The sequence below is a fragment of the Mus caroli genome, unplaced genomic scaffold (assembly GCF_978045245.1).
Source record: "Mus caroli unplaced genomic scaffold, Mus_caroli_1 scaffold_4, whole genome shotgun sequence".
NCBI lineage: Eukaryota > Metazoa > Chordata > Mammalia > Rodentia > Muridae > Mus > Mus caroli.
This window is the reverse complement of record NW_028227259.1, coordinates 147,526,247-147,545,171: the sequence shown is the minus strand read 5'-3', so window position 1 is coordinate 147,545,171 and position 18,925 is coordinate 147,526,247. Positions and strand designations below refer to the sequence as shown.

The window sequence follows — 18,925 nt, the reverse complement described above, 5'->3', positions numbered from 1 at the left end:
TGTAACCGCCTCCACAGTGCCTAGCGAGGCTGAGCCTACCCCACTGGCACTCTCCTGAGCCAGCAAACAAGGTTGTCTTTTCCCTCCGCCTCAGTGCCTCCCTCTGTAAAATGGGTCTCTGGGATACCCCAGAGGTCTCAGCTAAGTACCTACCTGTCAAGGAAGGAACGTATAGGCGATGCCACTACCCTATAGGCTCCAAGCTGCGGACCTCTAACACACTCCCAGGACCTCAGCTTGCCTGTTAAGGGTGAAGGTAGCTAATGGTCTCTTCTAATGATTTATGTATTTTTATGTGAACTGATTGGTGCTTTTCCTGTAAGTGTGCCTGTGTAAGGGTGTTGGATCCCCTGGAACTGTAGTTACAATTGTAAGCTGTCGTGTGGATGCTGGGAATTGAACTTGGGTCCTCTAGAAAAGCGGTTGTGATTGCTGGTTTGAATAAGCTTGGCTCAAGGAGTGGCACTACTAGGAGGTGTGGCCTTGACGGAGGGGGTGTGGCCTTGTTGGAGAAAGTCTGTCACTGTGCGGGTGGGCTTTGAGACCCTGCCTGAGGACAGTATGCTCCGGGTTTCGGAGGGATGAAGACTTGAGCCCCTCCTGCACCATGCCTGTTTAGAAGCTTTGCTTCCTGCCTTGATGAACCTGTACGCCAGCCCCAGGCGAATGTCCTTCAGAAGAGCTGCCTTGGTCATGGGGTCTGTTCACAGCAATGGAAACCCTAAGGCAGCAGCCGACGCTCTTTATCAGCCGAGCCATCCATCTCTCCTGCCCCAGCCTGTCTGAGCGAGGCTACCCGTGAACCACACTCCACAGCCCTTCAAACATCTAAGCTGGGCATGGTGGTGGCGCACGCCTTTAATCCCAGCACTCGGGAGGCAAAGGCAGGTGGATTTCTGAGCTCGAGGCCAGCCTGGTCTACAGAGTGAGTTTCAGGACAGCCAGGGCTATACAGAGAAACCCTGTCTCGAAAAAAACAAAAACAAAAACCAACCAACCAACAAACAAACAATCTAGCAAGGTGTCCAGGATGCCCTTGAACTTACTCTTCAACCTGGGCAGTCTTAAATCTGTGATCCTCCTGCCTCAGCTCCCCGAATAACTGGGATGACAGGCCTGGCTTGTTTTTATTTCTGGGTGTGGGGGCCGCAGGCCTATGTGGGGTATCTTCCAAAACCCATCTCCACCTTACGACTCACTCAACCCGAGCTCACAGATTGGGCAAGGGTGGGCCGCCAGCAGGCTCCCAAGGATCCTCTTGTCTCTGCGCTTGCCAGAGGCCCTGGGGTGGGTGTACACCGTTGTGCCCAACTTTTCACACGGGTGCTGGGTCTGATCAAGCTTGACAGCACACAACTTTACCTGCTGAACCCTCTAGCCTGCCCAGCTTGCAAGACTCAGGAACCTCGTGTCAGCCATTTCTCAGTCTAGAGTTACTAAGGCATATGCTGAAGCCGCTAGGGTCCGAGACCGGAACAAGAGTCTGCGGGCTGCCAATCAATCAGCGCTGCCTCCCTCCCAGCCCGCCCTCTGCCCACTCCCGCATCCACTTCCGCTGAGACACACACGGGCCGCAGACTTGATTTTACTTTATTTTCCAGTTCAAAGCTTACTATCATGGGTCTTCAGAGTTATACAAATGACAGTTACAAAAAAATAAAGGAGCGAGACACCCAGAGTGAGATGCGTGGTGTTGAGGAGTCGGTGGAAGGGGGTGATTGGGAAAGGGCCCCCTGAGGTTTACTCCAGGGCTCCCAGGGAGGGGCACATCTGGCTTTCTCCCGCCCAGGAGCCCCGAGGTGTCTGGGAAGACGTGGAGCACCAATCACAGAGCCAGAGCTGGGATGGACAGGCAGAAGGGAGGGAGAGAACCCGCTGGGGAGGCAGGGACAGGAGCCAAGCATCTCCCCCCAAGACCACTCACGGCTACAACCAACAGGGCAGGCTTGCCTAGGGCCTTTCAACAGTAACATTTCCTTAAAGAAAAAAAAAATACTGATTTGGTCATTTTTCTGCTTCCAGTCAGGCCAGGGGGAAAAGGAATGAGGTGGGAGAGAGCCCCGCCCCTTCCAGAATGTGCAGGAGCGACACGGAGTGCCACCTAGCTAGCTTTGAGTCAAAGAGCCAGGCCCAAACACTGCAGGATGGGACAGACTGCCTTCCAGCCAAGATCCAGAAAAACACTTGTGGGCAAGGTTGGCCATGCCCGGCTTCAGTCCCGCCAAAAGGCTTGCCTCCAGAGGCTGGGGCCAGAGCAAGGGTGGGGTGGGGTGGGGGCGGGAGCGGGGGCGGGGTCTTCCAGTTACAAGCTCAGGGTAAGTCCCTAGGCCCTGTAGCTTCTCCTAGGCCACTTCCTGGGGGGAAATAAGGCTCAGAGTTGACTGAGGTCAGAAGAAAGGTGCCAGAGTTCCCCATGGAAAGAAGGGGACAGAGGGAACCAGAGTCCCTCCTGGGGACAGTCTGCAGACACCGACCCATGGGGAGCAGTGAGTTAGGGAGAAGGGGTCCACAGAGGGCGACAGCAAGGGCACCGTTTTCTCTCAGGTTTCCAGTTTGAAAGGCAAGGGGCTTGCCACCTGCTGCAGGGCCACCCGATGAGTAAGGATAAGAGGAGGGGCTGACGAGAGCGGCCTGCAGAGGGCAGGTGGCCCTAGTACTCCCAGAGTGAGGCGGGGTCGATAGTCTCCGCGCAGGCCTTCAGGACCCCGGCGTGGTCCCCCTTCAGGTAGCGGCCGCCCACCTTGAGAGCCACCTTATTGTAGTCACAGAACTCAAGGAAGAAATCCACAGGGGTGTCGCTGCTGCTGGTGACCGAGGAATCACTACCCACCGTCCAGTACTTGCCTGTGGAGTCTGAGAAGGGAGACTACACGTTAACCCCACCTTGTCAGTCCCCAAAAGGATTAACACTCCCTCTCACTGTCAGCTTCCAGAACTGAGTGGGCTCAGCTGGATGTAAGGTACAGTCCCATAATTCAAATACTCAAAAAACTGAGGCAGGAGGATTACCTAGTTGATTCAAGGCCATCCTGGGAAATTTACTAACATGCCATCTCAAACTACAAAATATAAGAGGGCTGGGCTAGGCTAGGGTGGGGCATGGTGGCACATGCCTTTAAATCCAACATTTGGGAGGCAGAGACAGATAGGTACATCTCTGGTCTACAAAGCAAGTTCTAGGACAGCTAGGGCCACAATAAAACAAACAAACAAGTAAACAAACAAAAAGGACATATATCAGCAGCAGAGCCCCCGCCTAGAATCCCCCAGTGAGGGGCTGGGGGCGTGGCTCAGAGGTAGAGCCCCTGCCTAGAATCCCCCAGTGAGGGGCTGGGGCGTGGCTCAATGGTAGAGCCCCTGCCTAGAATCCCCCAGTGAGGGGCTGGGGGCGTGGCTCAGTGGTAGAGCACCTGCCTAGAATCCCCCAGTGAGGGGCTGGGGGCGTGGCTCAGTGGTAGAGCCCCTGCCTAGAATCCCCCAGTGAGGGGCTGGGGGCATGGCTCAGTGGTAGAGCCCCTGCCTAGAATCCCCCAGTGAGGGGCTGGGGGCGTGGCTCAGTGGTAGAGCCCCTGCCTAGAATCCCCCAGTGAGGGGCTGGGGGCATGGCTCAGTGGTAGAGCCCCTGCCTAGAATCCCCCAGGGAGGGGCTGGGGTGTGGCTCAGTGGTAGAGCCCCTGCCTACAATCCCCCAGTGAGGGGCTGGGGCGTGGCTCAGTGGTAGAGCCCCTGCCTAGAATCCCCCAGTGAGGGGCTGGGGGCGTGGCTCAGTGGTAGAGCCCCTGCCTAGAATCCCCCAGTGAGGGGCTGGGGGTGTGGCTCAGTGGTAGAGCCCCTGCCTAGAATCCCCCAGTAAGGGGCTGGATCTTAGCTCTGAGTTCAGTCCTCAGCACTGTAAGAAAGGAGTCACGTTTGCCTTGCTAAGGCCACACACAGCACAGGGCTCTGATTCCGACTGACACCCCTGGATTGCTGTGTCCTCTCACTGGTTTTGGTCCCACAGCTAAGAAGGAATATCCTTATTTTCTATCTTCCCTCCCCACCCCCTTTTTTTGTTTGTTTTTGAGACAGGGTTTCTCTGCATAGCTCTGGCTGTCTTAGAACATATTCTGTAAAGCAGGCTGGCAAGAACTCAGAGACCCACCTGCCTCTGCCTCCTGAGTGCTGGGACTAAAGGCATGTGCCATGATTATAATTCTCCTGTCTCAGATTCCCAGATTGGAGCCACGACCACTCTCTCTAGCTGCTTCCCACCTTTGCTGTCTGCCCAGGATGGGCCAGGAAAGTTCTAAGACAAGGGGAAGGGAGGGGGATACCCCAGGCAGTCATAGAACATCAGTTCCCTAACGTCCCTAACGTCGGCTTTGAATGGCCAGGTGCATCCTCACCCAGTGAACCCACCTTTGATGTTGTAGGCGCCGTCGTTGAATTCCAACTGGAAGACGTCGTAACTGGAACGGTTGGCATCCAGAGTGCCCGTGACCTTGCGGCAGCCAATGAACCCATGTTCCCCCCGGAACACGATGATGGGGCGATTAATCAGCTTCATGAGGAAGAGTTCCGAGTCCCCTGCCACAGGGAAAGGGAGCCAGTGAGCTTTACAGCAACAAAGATGGACCAGTCAGGGAATGGCTCCGCAGAGAGGGGTACCAAGAAGCTAAGGGTCACAGGCTGCTGGCCTGAGGGTACACCACTTACAGGGATTCCCTGAACACACAGAGAGGTCCAGGTGGGACTGCTGATGGTTGACCACGGGGTACTAGGGAAACAGGCTTAGGGTACGTGCCCCCAAGTGACTACCTGCTGTCTCCACCGAGGCGGCCAGCTGGCCATTTTTCTTGGCGGTCACAAACTTGCCGTTGGAGGCTCTCAGAGTGATCCGGCGGTCACACCACTCGATGTCAAAATAGCAGCTGGCGTTCCTGGGGAAGAGAAGAGGGGCTGGCAACGTGGGGGCATCAAGCAGGCTGCCCAGTCCTGGGAGAAGCGCCAGGCCAGGTGATGGAGGGGTGTAGCGTGTCACTCACTTGGTGGACGCAGTGGACTGCACACCTCCGGTCGCCGTCAGTGTCCAGTACTTGCCCGTGTGGGTGCGAAAGGCACACTTTCTTGTGTCTCGGTCGATCTCCAGCTGGAAGGTCTCCTGATCGGTCTCTTCATCCTGATTGGCTGACAGGTCCATTCCTGCAGAGAGAGACCAGAGCCTGTCAGGCCACTGTGTTACCCTTGTCTCACTCTTATTCCAGGATCCACAGGGCAGTGGGCTTCCGGAAGTGTGGCTTAAACCCCCTCAGTGATAATCCTAAGCAGTGGGCGGGACCAGGCTGCCAAGTCAGCAGCCAAGGCTAGCCAGGAAACTCAGGAAACAAACGGGAGACTAACTGTGAGTTCTGGGACCCCCAGGCTACCAAGTAAGACTCTGTCTCAACAGGAGGGGAGGGAGCATTGAAGGATGGCTTGAGCATAGAATATTAAATTCAGATTGCTAGGAATGGTGTAAGAGCCAGGTGCGGTGGCATGAGCCGATAATCCTGTCACAGGGAAGCCAAGACAGATGGGGGCCTGGAGCTCAGGGACTAGCCAGCTTAGCTGAATGCCTGAATCCGGGCCACTGAGCGATTCTTGTCTCCAAGCAGAGAGTGGACATTCAGGAGGCAGAGGCACGTGGATCTTTGTTGTGAGTCCAAGGCCAGCGTGGTCTACATAGTGAGTTCTAGGACAGCCAGGGCAATATAGGGAGACTCCTTTCCTTTCCTTTCCTTTCTTTCTTTTTGTTTTTTTGAGACAGAATTTCACTGTGTAGCCCAGGCTGTCCTAGAACTCAGAGACCGACCTATCTCTGCTTTAATGCTGGAATGAAAAGCGTATGTTACCACAGCCCAGGCTAGACTCCATGCCTGCCCCCACCCATCCCCCAAAAGTATGGAGGATGACCAAAGACGGCACATATGATATGAATCTCTGACATCCATAGTAGGGGTGTTCACATAAACAATCAAAATCGGATACTCCAGGCATGATCACAAGTTCAAGACCAGTCTGGGATACATAAGACTTTAAAAAAAAATCTGGCGCACGCCTTTAATACCAGCACTAGGGAGGCAGAGGCAGGTGGATTTCTGAGTTCGAGGCCAGCCTGGTCTACAGAGTGAGTTCCAGGACAGCCAGGGCTACACAGAGAAACCCTGTCTGGAAAAAACTTAAAAAAAAAAAAAAATCTAGGGATTTAGCTCAGTGGCAGGCGGGTTTCTTTAAACTCTAGTGCCCAAAATGGCAAGGAGGAAGGGGAGCAGGGGAGGAAGGAAGCCATCAAACTTCAAACGAACCACCCACAAAGATGTTCTAAGGCCTAGCAGAACTCTCCCGTGGGCCTGGATTGGGTCTTAAAGATCGGTTCCAGTTAGGCAACGCTGCCGTTATGTAAGGAATGGCCTGGTTTTGTAGCTACAGATGGAGGCGTTTCCGGGTAAGAAGCTCCAGTGTGGGGAATTTGCTTTAAATACAACCAAAACCATTGAATAAACACACAGATGGCGCTGGTTCTGCGGAATGTCACATGGCGGCGGGGTGCTGGTAAAAGGGGGCTCGCTACTCGCTTCCTGTAGTGGGTATGTGTGAAAGTAAAAGAATAGAGTAGGAGCCAGGCACAGCGACCCACCCACGCCTGTCATCCCAGCACTCAGGAGGCTGACCTTAGCCTCGATGATGAGTGGGGCCCGATCTCAAAAATAATAAAATAAAATAGGGCCGTGGCTATAACTCACTTGACATGCAAAGTCCATCCCAGAACTGTGTAAAAGGGCGTGGCAGAGTGAGCCTGCAGTCTCCGCCCTTGGTTACCAGAGTCAGGAAGATCACAAATCGCAGGCTAGCCTGAGCTACATGAGACTCCACTCCATGCACACAGACAGACAGACAGACAGACAGATACACACACACAAAGGGCTACAGGCCATCGAGATGGCTCATGGGATAAAAGCATCTGCTGCCAAACCTACCGCACCTGAGGTGGATCCCTAGGTAGAATAGGGCAGGAGAGAACTGATTCCAACTTCCAAACCAGCACCACCCTCCACAAACAAAAATAAAAACAAAAGCCTTTTTTTTTTTAAAGAGAAGGTGGGCGTGGTGGTTCATGACTGTCTCTAGCACTCAGGAGGCAGAGGCAGGTGAATCTCGTTTGAGTATGGGTGAGTTTGAGGTCACCTTAGTTTACATAATGAGTTCTAGGCCAGTCAGAGCTATATATAAAATAAAATAAAAATAAAATAAAATAAAGAGGGAGTCGAAAATATAGCTCAGTGTAAAGTGTTTGCCCAGCATGGTGGAAGGCCCTGAAGTCTACCCCTTGTAACACACACACACACACACACACCCCACATGTTCCTTTAGAAAACTCCTCCTTTATCCCTGCCCCCACCAGCCACAAACCCTGAATGCTGACTGAACCTTCTGGCATTTCCCTGCCAGTGGTGGTCCAGTCCAAACAACGGCTCTCCCTCCTTTCCCTCTCTCTTCTCATTTATTTTCTTTAATTTTTAGAAAGACACATCTTGTATTCTATGTGTCGTGTAGGAACGTCTTGCCTGTGTGTATGAATATGCACACATGTGCCTGGTGCCCTAAGAGGTCAGATCGCCTGGAACTGTCATGAGCCACCCTGTGAGAACTAGGTGAATGCAAGAACAAGTGGTCCAGAGTGGACAGTGCTGGAGCACACCTTTAACCCCAGCATTGGAAGGCAAAGGCAGGCTGATCTCTGAGTTCAAGGCTAGCCTGGCCTATAAGTGAGTTCCAGGGTAGCCAGGGCTGCTACACAGAGAAAAGAAAAGAAAAGAAAAGAAAAGAAAAGAAAAGAAAAGAAAAGAAAAGGAAAGGAAAGGAAAGGAAAGGAAAGGAAAGGAAAGGAAAGGAAAGGAAAGGAAAGGAAAGAAGAGGAGAGGAGAGGAGAGGAGAGGAGAGGAGAGGAGAGGAGAGGAGAGGAGAGGAGAGGAGAGGAGAGGAGAGGAGAGGAGAGGAGAGGAGAGGAGAGGAGAGGAGAGGAGAGGAGAGGAGAGGAGAGGAGAGGAGAGAGGAGAGAGGGGAGGGGAGGGGAGGGGAGGGGAGGGGAGGGGAGGGGAGGGGAGGGGAGGGGAGGGGAGAAGAGAAGAGAAGAGAAGAGAAGAGAAGAGAAGAGAAGAGAAGAGAAGAGAAGAGAAGACCAAAAAGCCAAAACAAACAAAAAAACTGTCTGAGCCATGTCCCCATCACCCCCCTCCCTTTTAATTTTTCTTTTCTTTTTACGTATGTGACTACTCTGTCATTCTCTTCAGACACACCAGAAGAGGGTATCGGATCCCATTACAGATGGTTGTGACCACCAACTGGTTGCTGGGAATTGAACTCCCGACCTCTAGAAGAATAGCCAATGAGAGTAGTCAGTGCTTTTAACCTCTGAGCCATCTCTCCAGCCTGCTTGTTTTGTTTTGAGAAGGTCTCACAGTGTATCTGGAGCTACCTTTGAACTCAGAGATCCACCTGCCTCTGCCTCAGGAGTTGGAATTACAGGTTTGTTGCATGGCTTTCTAACTTCTTGCTACATTGTAACACTACATGGTTTAGTGACCTTACTGAGCCCCAATGAGGTGCAGCTCCCAAGGCCTGCTCTGTGGCCCTGCATAGTGGCTTTGACTCCACCTAGGAGTGGGATCTTGGGTCCTAACAAGATAAACTCATTGTTTCAAGGATCTGGGATTCTAACAATGTCCTCAGCTTGGAAGCAGTGCACACTGCCAGTCTCACAGTTGTCTTTAGGCGTCCTTAGGCAGCAGAACCTGGTATGGGATGGTAGATGCCACCTTCAGCCTTGCCCCTAGGAACTCATTCTTAGTTGACACTACACCCAAGAGTGTGCCAGCCAATGCCACCCTGACCCAACCAAGTCTCTATCTGTGTTGTCAATGCCAAAGGCTCTTACCTCTACCTCACAAAGCAGAAGATGGAGCTCAGAGGTGGCTGGTCTTGGCCCAAGGTCACCCAGCAAGACCAAGGGGTCCCTTGGCTTCAGGAGTGGGGATGGACAGATGCCTCCCTTTCTAGACGTATGGATCAGCAGACATGGCTTCCATGATGGGTCCCCAAGGACCCTGGCCCAGTGCCTCCACAGGATCTACCACTGAAGCATGGAGGAGAGCAGGAAGGCCATCCCAGGCTAGACGGCCACCCCAAGGCCACAGCTCTGGTGCCCCTGGCCCACACTAGGGATGGCTAAATATTAAGAGAACAATTGGCTACACATATACAGGGTGTCACCCACTGTGCCCTCTGCCTACCTGTAACTGAGCTGCCACATGCAGGGACAGCTGAGTCAGCACAGCATACTGGGCAGAAAACAGCCACACCCAGTGCTAGCGAGCCTAAGTGACCCCACCTGATCTAACCGTGCCCGCTGCGGGAATGGAACAGTCAGGGAAAGCCAGAACTGGGACCAGTCAGTTCCAATCTCAATCTCAATCTCTCTCTCTCTCTCTCTCTCTCTCTCTCTCTCTCACACACACACAGACACACACACACACATACACAGACACACAGACACACACACACACATACACTGATAAAGGTAATTAGATTTAAAATGTATTTTTTTAAAAAAGAAAGAAAAACTGGCTTTGGGGGTGTGGCTCAGTGGTAGAGCCCCTGCCTAGAATCCCCCAGTGAGGGGCTGGAGGTGTGGCTCAGTGGTAGAGCCCCTGCCTAGAATCCCCCAGGGAGGGGCTGGAGGTGTGGCTCAGTGGTAGAGCATCTGTCCTGCACAAAGCCTCAGGTAGTTAGGGTTTTTTCTGTTTTTTGTTTTTGTTTTTGTTTTTGTTTTTCGAGACAGGGTTTCTCTGTGTAGCCCTAGCTGTCCTGGACACTTTGTAGACCAGGCTGGCCTCGAACTCAGAAATCCGCCTGCTTCTGCCTCCCAAGTGCTGGGATTAAAGGCATGAGCCACCACCGCCCAGCAGGCCTCAGGTTTTATCCCCACATTCCCACAAATAAAAACCCCACCAAGAGATGGTGCCTTTAATCCCAGCACTTGAGGCCAGCCTGGTCTACATAGTTCCAGAACAGCCAGGACTACACAGAGAAACCCTGCCTGAAAGAAAGAAAAGAAAAGAAAAGCCACTCCCAGCCACCCCGGCAACCATCAAGAGGAGGCCAGAAGCCTGTGGTGGCCCATGCCTGTCATCGCCACACCCTGGAGACTGAGGCAGGAGGATGGAGAGTTGGAAGCCAGATGGGCTACAAGACAAAAACTACAACTAAAGTGGGTGGACTAAAGGACTCGCAGTTTCCCAGCATGCTAGCTTCCCTCACACAAAGGAGAGGCCCTGGCCCAAGATGTCATGCGCACTGAATTCAAGACAGCACAGTGCTGTGGACATACACCAACCTTCAACCTCCCAGTACCTCTGAAAAATGAGACGTCCAGACAGAGGACAAAAAGGGCCTCACCCAGGCCACCATCTGGGTCTCATCTCTAGGTACTGGGACGATGGGGCCTGTGTATCCACTTTTTAATAAAGAGGCTACCGAGGCACCAAAGGTGGACTTCAGACACCCTTCGGGGAATGTCTTCTCCGCTCTCTGCCTCAGTTTCCCTCCCTTGCCAAAAAGAATCGCCTCTCAATTCTGTTGGGACCGTGAAAGGACTCGAGGACCTGTTGCCAAGGAGATGGTGGGCCCTCCCACCTCAGCAGGAAAGGGAAATTATCCCCCTTCCAGAATGGGCCCTCTAAGGCTCAGCCAGGGGGAAAGGCCCCACTTGGCCTTGGAATCATATTGGAGCTGCGTTGCTATGGTAACAGGTTTTCTGTGGGATTTTTTTTTTTTTTTTCAGCAGCAGCAGCAGCACAGAAAACCTGAGTCACAGGCTCCTAGGAGCCCACGGAGGGGGCGTGGCTGTCTTCCAGCTTCCTAGGCGTCTCTGCGGTGACTCAGAGGGTCCTTTAACCCGCAACCCCCTTCCTGGGCTTAGCTGTTTGCCAGACTCCCTAGCGTTGTTGTTCGAAATAAGCAATTCCCACAACCCAGAAGGGGGCTTAGCTTAGAACCCTCCAGGACTTCACCGCCCAAAGTGCTCAAAACTGACCCAAGAGGGGAGCCGTCAAAAGGATACCCTACAAAGCCCAGCCTCACCTGTCACTCATTCTTAGCCAGCCGCCCTAGAAGTGATGGGGACAAAATCCTTTGAAAGCATTCTCGGGGATTAGAACCCAACAAGTAAACCAGGATGGGCAGTGTGGGGAGACACAGCACGGGGTCTCCTTGAGCCAGCAGGGGCTTGAGAGGGTATGAGGAGCAAGGAGGAGAAGACCCTACCCCCTATCCTACTCTTATAGGATCTCCACCTCCCAGGAAGATTCTGGCTCAATGTACCTCTGTGCTTTACAGATGGGGAAACTGAGGCCAGGAAGCAGCAAATCTGCATGGAAGATTCACAACCCCAGACCAGATTGAGCCTTCCCTCCCCCTACTCCTGGCTAGCAGTTCAACACGTGTTTCCCCCGAAGCCCAGCCCCGCCTCCCTGCCACGCAAGCCGGCCCAAAATGGCCTCCCCGGCACACCCACCCAACAGCTCACCCTCAAAAAGCCTGGGGAGGAGTTGGCTGACTTGGGAATGAGACATGGACCCAGACATACGAGGGCAGAAGAGGTCTGACTGTGTGTGACCCCAAGTTCCCGTCAGATTCTCACCCCTTCAGCTCCTTCAATTCCCGCCCCCTCCTGCCGCATCAGTGTGAATCATGCACAATCATGGCACCCTCAGAGAAGGGTACCTGTCCAGGCTCGCAAAACACACCCTCTAGCTCCTTTCAGGCCCCAAGGGCCCAAGTCACCTGTGCCTTGCCTAACCTTCCCCAGGGCACAAGCCTTGGCCACAGTTCTGTAAGCAGAGAGCTGGTCTCTCTAGACTCTGGAGTACCCGTCATCTGCAGGATTCCCTCCAATCCCAACCTTCCTCCTAGCTATGCAGGGCTTCTCTATTTGCAACTCCCTGCCTCTGGGCCTTTGCTGTGGCCCCTGCCTGCAAAACCAGCCCATAAACTTGGTGCGTGCTCATTTCTATTCACTCTCCTGGGGCAGCTCCTGGGTCCTCAGAAAGGACCCCAGATCTTTATAATCTACTACCCCGATCCTGTACCCCCAAATCTTCTGCTTACATACCAGTCACATTCCCAAGAGACACTTACCGCAGCTTGTATCTCAATGTTTGCTAAACAGGTGGGAACTCTGACCCCCTTGCCCAGCACTGTGAAACAAGAGAGGCCATGGTTCATTGGTGTGTGTGTGTGTGTGTGTGTGTGTGTGTGTGTGTGTGTGTAATGAGAGAACATTCTGGCATCAAGTACACCCAGTTCAGCATGGTGCTGACTTACTGTGTAACAGTAAGCAAATGGTTGTGCCTTTCTGAGCGTTATTCAGCCAAACTCAAGCAGGCCCCACCCAAGGCTTTGCCCTCTGCATTGGGGGAGGGGGGTCTTCCTCTCCACAGACTGGCTCCCATCCAGCTATCTCCAAAGCCTGGGGTTCAGTTTCCCAACCAAGGAAGCCCCTTGGCTTCTCACAAGCCCCTGCCAGCAGGCAGCAAAAACCCTTTGAAGAGTCGGGGTACACTAGAAAGGAGGCGCCTACTTGTGCCATGCCCATGCCGGTCGGAAATGGCCTGCCAGCCTGCTGGAGGCCCTGGATGGGGACAGATAGAGTTGCAAACGATTGTTCCCAGCCAGAGAGGGCTTGGGGACCAGTTCACTCGAGAGTAGAGGCTTTTGGAGGGACACTCCGCCGAGTGCCGGACCGCAAGGCGTGCATGGGAGGGCAGGGAGGGCGCCTGGCGCGCAGCCACCCGCGCCACGCCGCCTGCCAGCCGGGGTGCGAAGGAAGAGCCAGGCGGCTTCACTCCGCGCCTTCTCACTGAACCCTGGACCAGGGACAACGCCTGGAGGGTTGGGGGTGGCTCTTCCGCAGAGGGACCCGCCTAAGCCGATCCCCTCCCCCAGCTCCGCCGCATCTGGTTTTCCCATCTGCAGAGCCTTAGCAGGACAAAGGGGACGAGGGAGGGCCCAGCCGTGGCGACCCGCCCCCCTGCTCACAAAGGCCGCGGCCCGGAGCGCCAGGCCTTGGCGAGGGGAGGTGGAGTGGGGGAGGGGAAGCCCCTACGGACAACCCCACCACCACCACCAGTCGCAGGGCCGACCCCGCCCAGCACACCCCGCCGGGATCAAAAGCCCCTCCAACCTCCTCTATCTCGCCATTTAAGGCGGGGAGGGCAGGGGTGACTGTCCCCTGGCCCTCCAGCCAAAGGCCCGCGAAACGGGAGAGGACGCACGAGGAAATGAACAAGGGGGGTGGAGGGGGAAACCCTTCCTCTCCAAGACCTGGGACAGCCTATCCCAAAGAATCGGCTCATGAATGGGGATGGCTCAGACTGGGAAGGAAGAGGAAACAGAGAAGATCTAAGCTAGGTCTATAGAGTCCCACGCCCCCAGCCAGGGGTGGGGGAGGTGGACAGTATTGCTTTAGGATGTGTTAGGCCTTACCCACTTCCCCACGTCACCTTCTCCCAGCAGAAGAAGCCTACGTCCTGATCAGAGGGGTGGTACATGCCTTTATTCCCAGCACAAGAGACAGGAAGGAAGATTTCTGCGAGTTCGGGGCCAGCCCAGTCTACATAGCGAGTTCAGGATAGCCAAGGCTTTCTTGTGAGATCAGGTCTTTCAAAATAGAAGCCCACCTCCCCATGGCGGAGCCCAGAGGCCTGTGATCCTAAAGGGAGCCCAGGAGGAAATAGGGAAATAGAAGGAGTGCAGAGATGCTTTTGTGCACTGGGTCAGGACCCAAGGGAGGGGACATGTCCCCAACTCACCCTGGCGCGTGGACACGTTCCTCTCGTTGGCCGCCTGCAGCACCACCTGAGCGCAGCTCTGTTCTAGGGCGAAGAGCTCATCTTTGCCCACCTTGGTGGCCTTGCCAGCCTTGAGGGTGCCGCTGGGACCGGACGGAGCCAGGTAGCGACCTTCGCAGTCGCGAAAGGCCACCTTGCCGGAGCGGAACTCCAGCGTGAAGCCCGTGGCGGGCTCGGGCCGAGCCACAAGGCGCCCGTCGTGGCGCAGGAAGCGGTGGTCGGACGTCTGCACACTGTAGCGTTGGTCCTGGAAGGCCAAGGTGATGAGCGAGTCGACGCCCCAAGGCACGTCGCGGTCTACCGCGATCTCGTCGGCCGGTCGCGCGCTCAGATGCGCGTAGCGCTTGCGGGTAACGCTGTAGATGTTAACCTGCGGGTGCATGGCGATGTGCACGCTCCACTTCTCGGCCGGCGACACGCTCTGCGCGAAGCAGGACAGGCGGTCCTCGGTGCCGCCGAAGTAGCGCCGGTGCGCCTCGGACTGCAGCGACCAGCGGCCGTCGTCGTGCGCCACGACGAGGAAGCGGCAGTCGCCGTCCGGCACCTCGCGCTCGCAGGTCACGTTGCCGTCCTTGTCGGCGGCCAGGTAGCGACCCAGGTGGCTGCGCAGACACACGGCCGCGCTGCCCGCCTCATCGGGAGGTTGCTCCAGCGTCCAGATCTGCTTCTTTTTCAAGCTACTAGCGGATGCGTTCACCTTGAACCCGAACGCCTCGGCTGTCAGGTACTTGTTGCCGCAGCTGATGAGCCCGAACTGGATCTGCACAGCCTCTGCCGTGCCGTTGGCGGTCATGGTGGCGGAGGGCGGCCCGGTAGCCCCGGGAGCTTGGATGGCTGTGCCCGACCTCCTTTGTTCAACACGGCTTAGCCCGCTGCAGTTCTCCACAAAGCCAGCCCGGCGGCGCCCAGGGTTTTATAGGAGGGTGACGTCACCGTGGCCACGCCCCTAGTCGGCCTGCCGGGGAGGGGGCTCTGCAGCGCGCGCCCGGGCCCCTGCGCTTCCCCGGCGTGTTTTTCTGGGGTTTAAGACGGGGTCTCACTCTGTAACTCAGACTAAGCTTGAAGTATCTGTGTGGCTCAGGCTGGACTCGAACTCATAGCAGTCCTTCTGCCTCTGGCCCGTTCGTGTTTGCTAGTCCATTTAACTGTTCCTCCACAGTCGTGCTCTGCAGTAGTTGGCTGATCTCCAACTTTCTCCTGCTCTCTGAGGCCATCCTGGAACACCCCTACCCCCCAAACCCAGTCGATGGGAAGGACCAGGTTTAAGATAATGATCACTTCAGGATGGAGGGAGGGTCCAGGGTGTAGCCTTAGAGCCGGTCCTTGAAGAAGCCAGAGACGCCAGAAGATACGGACTGGAATCAGAAGGGTCTGGGGTAGAAAGGAGATTAATTTCTATAGAAAGGCGCATGCAGAGCCCTACCTGCCCCGCCCGCCTCAGGGTTTCTCAAGGCCTTGTAGCCTGAGCCTCCTGAGCAGAAACCGAGATTTCTATTCCCGGGTCAGCATAGAGTACAACCACCCTGCTGACTCTAAATAAATTGTGGTGACTGTGGCCCAAGTCAGTGACCCACAAAAGTCTCTACTGTGGTGATGCTCAAGCCCTGGGGTGCTGGTCTACCAGGAAGCAGCAATAGTGGTCTCTGTTTATGAAGACATCAGAAAAGCAGGTCAGCTCCCTAGCATGGCACAGCCCCAATGTAACTCGTAACTGCAGCCCCTCAGGGTTCCAGACCAGAGGGACATTCCCACAAACACCACCTTCCACCACCCACCACCCCAAGTAAGAACACTTCCCTTTGAGTTTCTGGAAGACTGAGAATTCTCCTGGGACATTCCCCACATGCCAGGCAGGCCCCTGGAATGCTGGCCCTACCCCAGGCTGCCCACAAGATCTGGGCCCCTGGCCCTTCCCAGCCACAGGCTGGGCAGGGTACTGAAACTGACCAGTCTTTACCGTGATCTGTGTCCAAACACATCTCTGTCCCAGGCAAACCCCTCCAGCGACCATCAAAGGGGAAGGGGAGATGGCATGGCTTTCCCATGGTCAGTCCTGACAAGTCCTTAGAGTCCTTGCTGAGACATCTAGTTCCTCCCTTAGAGGTCACAGGAAAGGTCACCAAGTTCGAGGTGGATAGCCAGCCGCCCTCTCCTGCTGTGGGACTTTGCACAGGTCACTCTAGCTCTCTGAGCTCTCCTTCCTCTGTAGTAAAGACACATATTCCTGGGTACAGTGAGTCACACTTGTAATTCCAGAACTTGAGAAGCAGGGGCAGGAGGATTGCTTTGAGTTCAAGACCAGCCTTGAGGGAGCAGGTCAGAAGACTGGAAGCACTAACACCCAAAACCCTATACTGAGGGGTGCCCTCCCTGCCATCCGGTACTCTGTTCAAACCTGTTTAACCCAGAGCATCGCATCGTGGGCAGAATCGGACAAGTTAGCCTCATTACACACCAGGCTGTTAAGGTTAAGTCACTGCTGCTATGTGTCAGGGCTCCGTAAACGCTCGGTATTGATTAGTCACTGAACATCACGTCAGGGCATGGGCGTGCTGGCCATCCCAGCTTTAGGCTTAAGCTATGGGGGGAGGGGGGGTGCCTGGGTGTGGTAAGGCAAACGCCAGCACACCAGAGGTAAAGGCTGGAGAACCGACAACACAAGGTCATCCTAGGCCTCGGAGATGACCTTGAATGCCAGGCCAGCCTAAGCTATAGGAAACCTTGCCTCAAAAACCCAAAGCTGGGAGGTCGGAGGGTAAAGGCACGCTCCTAGGCTGAAGGGCTGAATTTAGTCTCTAGACCATTATGATAGAAGGCAAAACCAACTCCCTCAAGTTGTCCACTGACCCTTCCCAGATCTTCGGCACTGTGGTACCCAAATCCCCCCTCTCACTTCATGCATGCGCACGTGCTCGCACGCGCACACACACACACACACACACACACACACACACGTAAATGCAAAAGAAAAAAAGTCTGGGGAGTTGGCTCAGTCACCAAAAGGCCAGTTGTGCAAGCATGACCCCACCTATAAAGCCAGGCCTACGGTGCACATCTAAAAGCCCACCCTGGGGAGCTGGGAGCAGAAGGACCCCTGGGCTCCCTGAGCGGTCGGCTCAGCCAAATCACTGAACTTCAGCTTCAGTATGAGGGACTCAAATCTAAGGTGGGGGCTCAGCAGTGAGCTCCCCCTCTAAAGCACCCAAGTTCAGCTCTCAGCACCCGTGGGGGCTCACAACCACCTCTAACTCCAGTTCCAAGAGATCCAACAGCCTCTCCTGGCCTCCTCAAATCCCTGCACCCACAAATCGTTTTAGAATTTTAAACTGGGCGGTAGTGGTGCACACCTTTAATCCCAGTACTCTGGAGGCAAGGGCAGGTCTATCTCTGCGTTTGATGCCGGCCTGGTCTACAGAGCAAATTCCAAGATAACTGGATCTACATAGTGAGACCCTGTGTTGAATAACAAAAACAAAAACAGCATTTAAAACAATGGAGGAGCTAATCAAGGAGATGTCTCAGCAAGCGAAAGCGCTGGATCCAGGTCTTAGACCCACACAGCGGAAGAGAAGTGACAGCCACAAGTTGTTCTCTGACCTCCACACATGTGCTGTGGTGTACAGTGCCCACAGTCACTCACACACAGACAATAAAACTAAGGTGGAGAGCTCTGGAGAAAGTTACCCAGCACCAACCTCTGGCCTATACATACATGCTCACATGTATACACACACACACACACTCATACACATGTACATACATATACACACATGCATACACACATGCTCACACACATACACACATTCATACACACGTTCACACACCTGCATACATGTGCACACATGCACACAGTACACACACACAAGCAAACACACCTGCACACATACACACATTGAGAGACGGTTGTGGAAGGAAACCACAGAAAGGCTCTTTGGGTTTTCCCTTAAGATGAGTTTGGGTCCAGCACTCAGAACAGAGGCTTAAATGTTGGGGGACTTCCATCTGGCTCTGGGTGAGATCATCTGTGGAGAATTGAGGTTCATTTCAGCAGAACCTAAGCCTTCATTGTTCTCATTTCCTGTGCAGTCCTTGGGGACAGATAATACATCCACAGCCACACAGTTCAAATACAAAGGATGAAGCAGCCTTCACCTCCCTGTTCCCACCCTCCTGCCTCCACCACCAGCTAGAGATCTTCCAGGTGTTGTTCTTTAAAAGGAGACAAGCAAACATGGATACATATTCAACCTCACTGATGGTTTTGTTTGTTTTGTGATGTTTTCAATGAAAGTCATGGCCTTGAACATCTTAGGTGAGCAGTCTGTTACTGAGCCACACCCCAGCCCCTCAATGGAGGATTCTAGGCAGGGGCTCTACCACTGAGCCACACCCCCAGCCCCTCCCTGGGGGATTCTAGGCAAGGGCTCTACCACTGAGCCACGCCCCCAGCCACTCACTGGGGGATCCTAGGCACTGAGCCTTGCCCCAGCCCCTCACTGGGGGATCCTAGGCATTGAGCCACATCCCAGCCCCTCACTGGGGGATCCTAGACACTGAGTCACACCCCAGCCCCTCACTGGGGGAGTCTAGACAAGCACTCTCCAGCTGAGTTACCAATTCATGTTTTGCTTTTTTGCTTTTGGTTTTATGAGAAAGGCTCTCATAAGCCAAAGCTGCATAGCAACTCCTGATTTCCTCTCTCAGCCTTCCAAGTGCTGGGATTATAGGCAAGCACCACCTCCCCCAACTATGTAGTTGATTGTTTTGTCTTGCCATCTCCTCCTCCTCTCCCTCCTCCTCTACCTTTTTTCTTTTCTTTTTTTTTAAGATTTATTTATTATTATATGTAAGTACACTGTAGCTGTCTTCAGACACCCCAGAAGAGGACGTCAGATCTCATTATAGATGGTTCTGAGCCACCATGTGGTTGCTGGGAATTGAACTCAGGACCTTCAGAAGAGCAGTCAGTTCTCTTAACCGCTGAGCCATCTCTCCAGCCC

General features: G+C 54.3%; 1 protein-coding gene across 1 annotated transcript; it reads right to left on the bottom strand.

The window, feature by feature from the left end:
- Positions 1-1,574: 1,574 nt before the first annotated feature.
- On the bottom strand, positions 1,575-14,820 carry Fscn1 (fascin actin-bundling protein 1). The gene is made up of 5 exons (XM_021162909.3): positions 13,887-14,820; positions 5,025-5,181; positions 4,798-4,919; positions 4,399-4,566; positions 1,575-2,853 (listed from the first exon to the last, which is right to left on the bottom strand). The coding sequence occupies exons 1-5, from the start codon at positions 14,716-14,718 to the stop codon at positions 2,651-2,653; spliced, it is 1,482 nt and encodes a 493-aa protein (XP_021018568.1). The 5' UTR covers positions 14,719-14,820; the 3' UTR covers positions 1,575-2,650.
- Between the last annotated feature and the right edge of the window lie 4,105 nt (positions 14,821-18,925).